Consider the following 12,993-nt stretch of genomic DNA (forward strand, 5'->3'; position numbering starts at 1 on the left):
ACAGGCATACCGGCGTATGGGACTAGTCCCATGCTGTCGCTGTAGCGCAACATATCTCATTGAATTTCGCTCAGCTGCGATGCGGCGATGAGAGGCGCCGATTCAGGAAATACGTCGGTGACATCAGCGCAGTAAAACCTACCGGCGCACCCCAACTCGTTGCCGCTAACACTCCCATTCTCCTACTGCCGAGAGAACTTCCGGTTCCGGAAACGGTCTACGTCACGGCTTCTTTTGCGGTCAGTTGGAGAGAATGAAAAAGTCGATATTTCAATAATTTTTTGTGTAAAAGTTAATAAACTGAGACGAAAACGGATGCCTGTTCGGCATTCAGTGAACATTGACGGTTTAATGTAAAAGTTATCTGGAAAAAGTAAAAAGGTCATTTCATGGTCCCTTTAACTTCTACACAAAAAATTAATGAAATATCGACTTTTTCTTGACCGCAAAACAAGCCGTGACGTACGATGTTTCCGGAACCGGAAGTTCTCTCTGCAGTAGGAGATGGGAGCGTTAGCGAGTTGGGGTGCGCCGGTGGGTTTTACTGCGCCGATGTCACCGACGTATTTTCTGAATCGGCGCCTCTCATCGCCGCATCGCAGCTGAACGAAATTCAATGAGATACGTTGCGCTACAGCGACAGCATGGGACTAGTCCCATACGCCGGTATGCCTGTTGGGAAGTGCAGATGGGAACAATTTGCCGCGGCGTTTTTCGCGGTCTCGGAGATGCAGGAGCGAGCCGACGTTAAAAAAGATACGTTTGAACTGTCAGCAAGAGCCACGTAAATACCTGTTCACACTCGGAGCGGACGCGCGCGTTTGATGAAGTGCTGTATTCGCGCTGTTGGTAAGCGCTTCGGGACCGATCTTTTACAATTGCAACTCGATACTGACGCGACACTCGGCAAAGAAAGGTTGGACCGGTATTGCACGTATACCTCCCACGAACTGTTACAGCTCGACAGTGACGTGCAGTCTGTCAGAATAAAAATGGCATACCAATAACAAAGTGTACATACCGTGCTACGAAGGTAATCCATACAGCGTTTATTTCAGCTCTATATCACACAAAACAAGGAGAGGATCGACGAGGGTCCCTTTTCGACGAGTGTTCGTCAACACTGCCTCGGAAAACAAGGGGAAGAGATTGACCTCACCTCTTAACCTAAAATTGAGGTCAGCGATCAAACTATAATACGGAAGGGTCCACAAGGGTAGCGCGGGCATATTCCATTCAGTACGCCAGCCGGTCGTAGGCAGACGGTCTTGCGACGAAGCACCGCTGCGCCGAGTCGGAGTGCCTGCTAGGCCTATATTCTGACAGCTTCGTCGGAGCGGGATTCGCGGCTGTTGTCGCTCTTCTCGGGTGTTTGTGGATCCAGCGTTCTTGTTCGTCGTGGTTTGTTTTAAGTACATTTCTTTCTTGCTGCTTGAAGTCGGCACGCGCGAGATGAACACGTAGAAAAATAAACGTTCAGTCAGTCAGAGTTTTGAGAGGAAGGAAACCAAAGGAAATAACCATAACCGTTCTGAACTTGTCCCTGCCCTACTGCGCACGCGCAGTAGTTGCTTCGTTTACCACACGATAGATGGCGCTTGGCTCTCAGCATTATCATAGGGAGGCTCAAGTGAGGGTGGGTGCAACTGCTAGATCGGCGATCACGGGACATGGACGCCATTTAATTGCTAAATTTTGCTGGGAGTCTATGGGGCAAAGGGTCGTTTTCTTTCCTAACTCGGGTCATAAAAGCCCATTAAGGTGCTTGAATAATTTACACAAGGTATAAATGATCACGTTTCCATAGCCACCAGTTTTGTTGCGATAGGTTAAGTATTTTTTTAACGCGAAAAATGGTAAATTCCACCATCTTGGACGTTGCTGCTTGTCTGGCAACTTTGCTTTCTCCGCTCGACGTTTGCAATTCTCGGAGCGAGAAGGAAGCGAGAGAGGCTGCGCCAAGGCGCTCGTTGCTTGCAATGGGAGGCGAGAGGAGGAAAGGCGCATGGAGCAACAGAGTTGCAACAGAGCGGGCGCCTGCTCTCTCGCAGGCAACACTGGCGCATATCCTTTCTCGAATCCTCTCCCTCAGGCGCCGCCATTAAATTGCAAACGCTCTCCAGGTTTTGAGTTGCGCCCACCCTCACTACAGCCTCCCTACATTATCAAATTTGGCAATTTTCGCCACACATCTCTAATTATGCTACAAAATGTGGATCTGAATATTATTTAACAAAACTTTTAGGAAACATTCGCCGGCTATTTATTGTTTACGATCGCGGTGCTGGTGAGGTAGGCTCTTACCCAATAGGCGATGTGGATTCGGCTGACGTGCACCGATTCTGCGTATGCATCGTAGTGAAAAGGCAGAGCTTTCGAAGGAAAGAAGTCGCAAAAGAGTCCAGTTTTCTTTTAAAAGTTCTATAGCAAATAATTTTTTTTGGCTCCCTAGTCTTGTGTTTTTGTGTTCCTTTTCACACCTTTTACGACGTGCGGTGGATGAAATTCGATTTTAAAATCATTTCATGGTCCCTTTAAAGTGAAAAAACGCGTGAGCTTAACGACGGCGCTTTTGCTGCCATCAGATTTCGTCTGCGTGTCGTCTGCTTTCTTTCGCTGGTCGGCTACACATTCGGACGCTGCTCCCGACACTATCTATTAATACGCTCGCCAAACGCGTCCCGCAACTCGACTTGGTCCTCTGCATCGCCGGCCGCCGTTGACCCTGGCAAGCATTTTGGCCCTATTTTTTAGAGAAAGAGAGCTACGCTTTGTAATTTTACAAGAAAATACCGACCTGTGAAATACACCTTTGAAGAAAAGTTCAAACCGCGGCTTGCAGGCGTCGATTTTTAAGGTCCATTTTAGATCGAGCCTGGTGACTTGATGATACCCTATATATGTGTACAAATCTAGATCACTTTCCTCACATTCTGGTTGTGCACCCTCCTCCTCTTTCATGTGCTCCTCCTCATTCGCACCCTCCTCATCCGTATCCACCCCTTCTCCTCTTCCGTGCCCATCCCCTCCTCATACTCCGTACTCTCACTTCCCCCTATTCCGCACCTTCCCCTCCCAACCCTCTATACCTTCCCTCCTCCTCCTGCGTACCCTCTCCTCCTTCTCCATACCCTCCCCTCTTCCCACAGCTTCCCTGCTAAATTTAGCAGGAAAAAAGACGCCACGTGACCTCAACACCAATTCAATTTCCCCGCTAAATCTAGCAGAGAAAATGACGTCACATGACCTAGTGTCCCGTCGCCTATGAACAAATTCAGTTTCTCCGCTAGATTTAGCAGGAAAATTAAGGTCACGTCACCTCAACACCAATTCAATTTTCTGCTAAATTTAGCGGGGAAACTGAATTGGTGTGCAAGTCCTTGACGTCCCATAATGTAACACAGCGCACTCACTTTCTCCGCTAAATTTGGCGGTAAAACTGTCGTCACATGACCTCAACACCAATTCAGTCTCCCCTTTAAATTTAGCGAGGAAAGAGTGACATCCTATAATGCAACGCGCGCGGTTATGCCGGCGATGATGCCGACGCCTCTCAACGTGGAAAGGAGCCCCTAAGAGCTTCGCTCTAAAAACACTTACATTGAGGGCACCGCGTGATAAAACAAAGCAGACATTTTGAGATCTTGTTTCCAATGTGCTTTGTTTTAAATATTGTTGGTGGCAGACGTGCAATGACACATTTGATCTAAAAGTGAATGTTTAGCTAATAATGTTAATACAAGATCAAGCATCACGCAAGGACTGTTACGATTTCTGCCATATATGTTTAACAAAAAATTCTTTAGAAGCGTACTTACGATCAAGATCAACCTCTCCCTCAAGCTTCGGAAGGGGAAATATTTTGTGAGGAATTCGTCCAGATCTGTCATTTATTTTTAAGGGCTTAATTCCGTGCGTAAAATTGAGGTAACCTTCCTGCATAAAAAGATTCGACTTTTAAAGAGTCGTCCACTATATGCAGTGTTTGATTCATTTATGAACTAGTATCCTCTTTTACAGCTACCAACAGTTAATAAAGCTTTCTCTGTAAAAATATTTTAAATAATGTTTTATTAGTTAACTAATTTGTGTGCATAGTAATTAGTGAAGTAATTTTTGTCATTTAATAATTATTGCAGTAATTTATTGGTTACTGATCAGATAAGTAATTTAGTTAATTCGTAAATGGTGAAATTATTTAAGTAACAAAAATACTGGGATACTTTATTTTCGAGTACATTGAAACTTTTCTTTTTCAGTACAGATTGGCTATTTTTGTGAATTGAAGGAGCGGAGTGGTAGGCGAAAATACCTAACTAAAATCTGGCATGCAAAAAAAAAAATAAAATATTTGTTGTTTGCTACAGTTGTCGCTCAGTCCCCATTGTTTTTGAGGAGGCAAAACGAATAATTATTCATACCATCTCTATCCCCGTGGGTGTTTTAGTTATAGTAAAAGAAGCTGCGTGTTCCGAGTTTTCATAAACGCTATTGCGTAGGGATGTGGTATCCATCTAAAGGAAATAATATAATGTTAGAAACATAAAATAAAAAAAAAATTCGTTCACATCGATACTATTAATTTTTTCCAAATAATTTAATAACGATGTTATTCCCCACAAAATATGTTATACCATGCCCTACTTAAACAATATTTTGACACGTAATTTTGGACCAGTCCCGTGATCTTACTTTTCTTGACATATTCTATGTCAGGTACGTGAAATATAATACATATGATACATAATGATACATACATATATATATATGTATGTATCGGCTTTTTTAATAATTGTATGTTTTACTTCCTTGTTTTGGCATGAGAAGTCATGCACTTTTGTAGATGAAACTAGGATACGCCTAGTCAGGCACATATCTTTTCATATATTATTTACTGAAAGGATCCGAGTCACACTCAATAAAAATGACTTCAGCTTTCATTATATATTCCAGTGCTTTTGGCGTGTGCTGCCTTCTTGCTTCGAGCAACTGAACAGTTTTAGTGCGCTGGACTTTTACGTTTTCCGAACAATGTGAGAGTCTACGAACTGATTCGATATCTCAATAGAGTAGAATTAAAAAAAAATCTCCCACTAAATGTAACAGAAATCGATCTTCGTAAGTAAGAAAAAATACTTGCTACATTAACAAACGCTAATAAAAATAGTAGAAATATTTTCGAAACCCTTAAACATGTTGAAGTTTTTCACGCACGTCAGGTGTATGTGGCCATTTTTATTATCCTTTGCAGGACCCCACATCTACTTGTATTTAGAGCAAGGTAAAGTCGACTTTTACGATAAAGTTTGTATGAGACATTTTTTTATATGAAGATTAATGAACTTCCCAATTTTGCTCTCTCGTTAATTTCTACAACAGAAACTAAAGCAATACCCTTTAAATTCAAACTCGCATTTGAGGGAGGGGGGGGGGGGACTTTTCTTACCAATTCGTGGGTCACCTCCCCATTCAGAGTATCGGTAAAAAACAAAGCATCTCCTAAGACGCTGGATTCCTCTAAGTTGACGATGTAATCCTCAGTCACTCGAACAGCGCCTTGTGAGCTGTCGCTTCTGCTTTCGATCAGAACAGGATAGACGACATCTGAAACAACAGTTCTCGTGTAAACATGTAGACCTTTTCAAGTGTGTCCCCGGCATAGCCTCGGACCGCGCGGCCTGGCGCCCGCACCGTCCGACGAGGGCGTCCGCTTCTTGTCGGTGCGCATTGCATGCCGATCGCGATTAAATGCGATTGTGCAATCCTCCAACAAACTCGGCTCTTTGGCGTTGGCGTGCGTTCTCAGCAAACTCCACGCTGAGAATTCATTTTTTATGTGAAGCGTTATGCTGGGCTTGTTTCACTCTGGTCGCATGTCGCAATGGTAAACCAGCAAGCTCAGGGAAGAGACCCTTTGACTGAGCGGCGGCGTCTTAGTGCGGCTTCAAGACGGCACAACCACGTTTGTGCTTCGTGCTTGTTTACCTCATCTATGCTGGTGCGTTTCGAGCATTTACGGCATCGAACGTCGCAAGTTTATTATTTTTTACATACATGTGTGTGCTAGTGTTCTAGTTATTACTGGTAGCTGTTCCTTGAGTGTGTGTATGTGTGTGTGTTGTGTCCAAGAAGCGCGTGTTTTCACTGAGTTTCACATCGAACGCGTTAAGGCTAGCATTTTTGAACGTTATTCTGTATAATCGTGAAAGCGTGTAGCTGTTTTGCTGTCTCAGCCAGAACGACATCTGTTTGTACGTTTTGAAACAGAATAATGTGGTGAAATTAGTGCTCGCGGTAAGATCCTGTAGTGGTGAAGTCGGCGTCGTCCCAGGACGGCGTATCGCTTTTTTTTTTCCTTCTGTCCAGTTCTGCAAGTGTCAATTATGAAAAATAAAGATAAATAATGCTCGTGCCTATCAAAGATCGCCGGTCTGATTACCCTTATGCCAGAAAATTATAACTCATCCCAGGTGTCAGAGGCAAAGCTAAATCAGCCGATGGCGGCGGAGAAGCTGCTGCCGCAATGCCGATTGCCATTTTCGTTGGGAGTCCCTGTGTCCCGTATACAGTCGTCCTAGTAGCTTGTATGTACTGCACAAAGGGTTCGTTGTATCCTCAAATGACGCAGCCATGGCTAGCGCACTGAACGTTAATGTTTCAACCGGCCACGCACACATCCCCAGAAACTTGTGCCATCGTATTCTTGCGCCATCTCTTAGCGGGTTATGGCAGCGCTCCCATAGGAGAACATGTATTTAATATAAAATATGGTTATAACACCGGAACATTACGCTTTAAACAATTTGTCATGCTACTACTCTAGTATATTATATGGGGCTATTCTATGCCAATATTTTTTGATGATTATGTGTAAACTGCAGGTTGCTCACTCGAATAAACTTTTTAATATATCGCCACTACTGGTAGCATTCAAGAGCTGTACAGTCTATTCTTGGGTATGAAAAACTCGTTATGATAGTATAAATTTATTAGAATCCCTCTCCAATAGTATGGCCAATTCTGTAGTGCCTAAGATGTGTATTTCATAGAAAATATATTTCGAAGGCGCCGCACGCAAATGTTTAAAAGACAACGAAGTTCAAACAAACACAATTTAAAAATACAGCAATGTACAAAATTTGCTATTCGACTGCAGCAAACCAGTAGACTGGACAATGTGCTGGGTACATTTTGTTTATTCTAAAAATATTTTGCTTGGTTTCTTGAGACCAATTTGCCAAATAAGGTGGATTTGATCTCGCTTAGACGTTTACGGTTAAGTTACCAGTATTCTGCTACTGACCATCAATAAACTCGCAATAAAAAAAAGCTGTTTTATATTACGATAATCTAGAATGATAAAAAATGTTTTCAAAATGTTCTCGCTAACTAGTAATGTCATGTGAGTAGAACAAAGGGATTTTTTTTATAAGGAATGTGAGCACTGCGGCGGTGAGCAAATAATTTACCGGTCGATGATTGTTCTTGTGAACTTAACATTCACGTGTCAAAAGTAATACATAGGCATATTCAAAATGTTTACATTATATTGATTATCCAAATTGCCCTGCGCGCGAACAGCAAAAAAAAAAAAAAAAAATCGGGAGAAGAGCGTATCAAACTATTCGACTTGGTATCACATTCCTCGAAGCGCGCTCAAGACCAAGATTTTTTAATGGCACCGGCTTGTAGTCGGTGGCCTTTTATTTTATATTTCGTGCGCAGTTGAGGACTCGGTTGAGCTCAAAACGTCCCCGGACAAGGTTCGGGTGCTGAAATTTCAAATGATGAACGAATGACTAAAAACGGTCGAACCATGTCCTCTTAGATACAAGTTTACTCAAAGATGGTTTATTTTAGAGGATTTGCCATGTCAGAAGCTTATAGTCGAGGACCCTAAATTTTGTATTTCGCAACAAGTTAAGTTATCAGCAGACATAAATAAAATCCTGAATGAGGCGCATGTGCCAGAATTTAGAAGACAAACGAATACTTAAAAACATCCTCAATTTTAGACCGGTTTTTAAAAAAAAAAAACCCACTCATTTTGCAGTATTTGCCATTATACCAGGCTGTGCTTGAGGGCTCTACATTTTATACTCTGCCTTTAGTTTAGGACTGGGTCGTCCCCAATAAATTGTTTTTGGCAAAAACGCAGATGCCCAAATAAAAAAAAAAAAAGTGAACGAATACGTAAATACGGCCTCCACTTTGAGACTGATTCTCCCAAAAGCGACTCATTTTGAATTATTTTCCAAAGTACCAGGATGTACTAACGGGCATTTTATATTCTGTATTTAGCTTGGGACCGGGTTGTCATCAAAACGTTCCCTGGCGAGGCGCGCTCGCCCAAATTTCAAAAGATGGACGAATGCGTGAAAACGGCTGAACCATCCCCACTTCTAAGCAATGCTGCACGATATGCGCTGATTTTTGATGATTTCGCAGGATGAACGGGGATGATAAAATTATCATACGCGTTTTCGCCCCGCCAGCCTTGTGCCTATTGCATGAGTCGTAACTTTAGCGCACCAACGCGTTTCCTACGTGCCGCGATTCTTCCTCAAATTTACTGATTTAGTTGCTTACGATGACGCCTCAGCAAGTTTCTCATTCACACAATATGTTTATTTCTAGAAGTTAAAATTATTCAAGAAATTTTAATTAAATATTTAACTCATTATGGCATTATTTACCTTACTATATTATTTCCCCCTCGCCATATAAGCTACACTATTAAACTGCAATAGCTACACCATATAAGCTACACTATTAAACTGCCTTAACATATAAAAAATAGAAAAAAACATCGACGTGAAAAGCCTAAAATAAACACCCTGTATACACGATATAAATGTAATACATTTATTTTTTAGTGTATTCGGACGTGGTGTAAATTCCCCATAAGAGAGCGTTTCTATACGCAAACAACGCTACGAGCTAATAGAACAAATATATCAGCGTCAAAAGTGCAAGTCACTGGGCTTTTTCAGTGTGTGATTTTTTCAGCGATGATAAAACACGTACAGAAACATGACGAACACCACTAAACGTAATTGTGCAACGAAGTATTAGCCCAAGAAGTTAGCGTGGCGCCACCTTACGGCGAACTGGAGTGGCGTCACGCCGAGGGCAGACGTTTTTCCTTACTCGCCCGGCTCGCCTTGTGGAGGCTGTGACGACGGTAGCTGACGGCACGCTGGTTTCTATTTCCTTTTTTGTGTGCGTTTTTTCTTAGGAAGTGTGCATTTTCATATATGCTTTATTGAGGTATGGTCTGTAGCTGCAGGCGAAATTTCAACCATAATTTTAGGCATGGTTCGCGGTATCTGTGGACTTGTTAATATTATTCCTTAAGTAATTTACAACAAACATAAATGGAGTTGTTTAGCCCGTTATTAACCCCTTCTCTAAGATTCACGTTTTAAAGGCTCTAAGACTGAGATTTTAGCTAAATCAAATTATCCTGAAACTAAAATACGAGTGGTATAGGGCAGGAAGAATCAGGAACTTATGGTACTGCACTCCCTTCTCCGTGGCGGTGCCGCTTTCATTGCACTAAAAATTATGGACCATTTTATCGCTGTGCGGCATGCGTCGCGCGGTTATATTATATATAACCGCGGTTATATTAAAATAAGTAAAAAAAAACACGTTGAAGAAAGAGCAGCGATAAATTCTAGTGCTGTTTGAACTTTGTGAAAGTAATGTGTGCGTGCATCTAAAAAGAAGCAATTTTTTACATCACCTGAACCATGTTTCCCAAGCAATACGGCGTCAACTGCTCTGTCAACTTCAGAACACGATGTTAATCAACGAAAGCATTGCTCCCCTAATACACAATCAAGCATCCACTACTGCACCGGCAAGTGCATACCTTTAAATAATATAACATCATGATTGACAGACTATTAATTCATGTTAACCATTCAAGTAAAATCAAAACATGATTTCTATAAATTGTGCAAGTTAAACGTTGACGACTGATTCAGAGCATATTTGCTGGCTAGATTCATTCTTTCGAACAAGAAGCACGTTCCAAAGCAGTAGGTTAATTGCGTCTACTCTGATTCCACACTTGAGTCATTTCCGCATCGAATGTTAGATAAAGCCTATTCAGATTGAGGTTGGAAAGCACAAACACCAGCTTTCGCATCTTGTGTCTTTTAAGCCTCTTTCTACGTTTGATGTGGACAGTGCTCCACTTCGATCAATTTGATTAACACGCAGCGGTGGATGGAGGAACTTGAAGTAAACGACAGGCAATTGGTGTCAGGGGCTCATGGTGAATTCCGCTCGTAGATCCGGAAAGCTTTCCAAAATCTGCGAGGGAGGCGAAATACCACTCCGTGGAACCCGCTCCGAATAGACAAGCGAAAAATGGACTCGCCTTTTTGTAGCGAAACCCTCCCCCCGCTCCCCCTTCGGCCGTTCAAAATGGCCGCTGCTCGAACTTGACAAGCCCACCAACGCCTCAGCCGACTGATCTTCCCGACAACCAGTGACAACTGTCACTGCTTAGCTGCAGAAATAACACGCGACACAGACCGGGCGAAATTATACGTGCCACAGAGCCCATGTCAGAAATAACAAGGAAGACATCCGCACTCGGCACCTTCACATACTTTTCGGCCGCCTCGAAATGGCGGGGCACGCACAGCGATGGCCATCGGTGGAGTTCAGATTGCTGGTACGACTTTAATAAACACAGAGCTAACAAACCATCACTGGCACAGTCGTTGCCTAATGTGTTCTTGCTTTATTGCACGAGAAAACGCCGGTGGCATGCGGTGTAAAAAAGTAAACAATCAGTGGCGGAAAAATGAACAGACCTAACCTTGCGCCTGTTCATTTGAACAGGCCTAACCTTTCGCCTCTTCATAAACAGGCACATGGCATGATCAGAATTAACAGGCCTAACTTTGCGCTTGTTTATTCAAAAAGAACGCCAGATTTTCTAGCGTTCTTTTTCTCGTTCTTTCTCTCACGATCACAGATGTCAGCGCTTCCGATTTGTCACCGCTCCTGTCCCGGATTTCCATTCCTTTTCTACGCGAGAGAGAAGCGTCCGAGCCGCCACAATTCCGCGTAAACAACCGACGCAACCGAGCAGATCCAGCTCGACCGACTGGACTCCGTCGCTCCGTCGACGGCACGGCCGGCGGCCCGTTGGCCCACAGACCTCGTCGCGCATGCGCAACCGCCGAAGGAGAGGAAATGACGTAGCGCGCTCTGTCAACTTCCGTGAAATCTCTGAAATCCCGCGGATCAAGTTCGGCGGAGTTGGAGGTGCTCCACGGAGCGGGAGCTGCCAGAGATCTACGAGCGGAAGATGACCAAGTCCAGCCAGATCTGCGAGCGAAATATGCGCGCTCAAAATGAGGCGCTTTTGAAGCGCTCGAGATCTGCGAGCGGAATTCACCATCAGGTTCACACAACCCTTGAAACCACGTGGATGGTGGGATAAGCTTTGCCGAATCGTCCAGTTGCTTCTTTCACCTAACACTTGACAGGGTCCTGCATTCAGTGAGATTGGACAGCACTTTTCTCGCATCAAGACCCAAGCTCCCTGCAACTTCTGTGATGTAATCCATAGCATGTCAAATGTCTTTACTCAAAAACATTCGTCTGTACTTCAGGTCAAGCAAATTTGCTGCCTCATACACTGGACGACAATATAAATTGCGTCACTCAAGCAGGATTTCTGCTGATTTCTTCTTTTCGTGTGTAGTGAGGGCAGAGCCTGGGAAGGGCCTCTTCAACTTGTCTTTTTACTTTGAGGAAGAGCTCATGAACATCTGAAAGAACAGCAGTGTCTGACTCAGCCTCGGAAATATCGCGGCCCACTGGCTCCAATAAGCAGAAAGCGCTCTGCACATCTCGCCACAATTCATCTTCGGTTTACGCCCTGGTTCTTATATTGCTACTCACTTGAAGCTCAGTGGCGATAGCGGCTTTTTGTAAACCTCCTTTGTTATTCAAAAGATCCTGCGGAGATATCAAGATGCCCACCCAACTAGGTGTAGCCGGTAACTTAAGTGTTTTTTTTTGTTTTTGTTTTTTTAATTTCCAGTTTGTTTCCTTTTTGCAAAGTGGGCCGGAACCACGTGAGAAGTTTTTCCGTACTTGATTACAGACTTGCACTTCTTATGAACTTCCTGCGATGACACCAACTTCAAGAAGTCCGACAACAGTAAGATTAGTTCGTGAACACAGCATACCAAAGAAGTGATGCGAGGAAAGTGTTGGCTTACGATCGTCCACGCGGCTTTCATGTTGCTTGCTTCTGTGTAACCAAGGCAAAAACCTTTTCCTTTTTAGGTTTTTTTTTTAATCTTCCTAATCTCTCCTGTGATGTATTATCCGGTGTCCCTGTGACCTTCCGTCTCTACGGCGTTGTAAAAGATGGGCTTTGGCGTGGCCACTTTGAAGTTCAAGGTACTCTGGCCTCGTATACCTTTGTCCAGCTGGCCGTGTGGTGACACTTAGTGCAGAGTTGATCGCGTTTTCCACCACACAACACCACCAAGACTGAAGGGTATTTTAAAGACACTGAGCGGAGTACGGCCCAGTGTCATTGCTGGGGCGTACTCCGCCTCCAATAGTCGACAACTTAACGAGTGGCCAGAGGGCGGTGAGTATGCGAGCCTGAGAAGCTTGGACGCCTCTTGACAGTTTCTGTTGCTGGTGACTGTTAAAGGCGTTCCACTAGAATATATCGCTCGTGCAAGTACCTCATCAAACTCCTTTGTTACTCCGGTGTCGTTCGGCCAATAGATGCTTGCATAGAAGTATTCTGGTCAATAAAACTGACAGTTTCTCTTCGAGAGTAAGCGCTTTTGCTTTCCGGGGGTGGACGTTCTGGCCGCACAATTTCCACGGAAGGGCTTCTTGTTGTGGTGTGGTGGTATCAAACTTTATTAACAATATGACGCCCTGTCCGGCGCTAAGAAGGAACCTGATGGGTCGGGTCTCTTCACTGTCGTCTCGACG

The 12,993-nt window shown here is 43.7% G+C and overlaps 1 protein-coding gene across 1 annotated transcript in view; it reads right to left on the bottom strand.

The window, feature by feature from the left end:
• LOC115313149 (venom metalloproteinase antarease-like TtrivMP_A) overlaps positions 1–12,993 on the bottom strand; it is an 84,905-nt gene that overhangs the window by 53,280 nt on the left and 18,632 nt on the right. Inside the window, exons 2-4 of the mRNA XM_029972067.2 lie at positions 5,447–5,604; positions 4,422–4,514; positions 3,819–3,936 (exon numbers count right to left, since the gene is read on the bottom strand). Coding sequence (XP_029827927.2) covers positions 3,819–3,936; positions 4,422–4,514; positions 5,447–5,604 — 369 coding nt within the window. The remainder of the gene's footprint in view (positions 1–3,818; positions 3,937–4,421; positions 4,515–5,446; positions 5,605–12,993) is intronic.

This window comes from Ixodes scapularis, unplaced genomic scaffold, assembly GCF_016920785.2.
Source record: "Ixodes scapularis isolate PalLabHiFi unplaced genomic scaffold, ASM1692078v2 PGA_scaffold3__209_contigs__length_174095766, whole genome shotgun sequence".
Lineage (NCBI taxonomy): Eukaryota > Metazoa > Arthropoda > Arachnida > Ixodida > Ixodidae > Ixodes > Ixodes scapularis.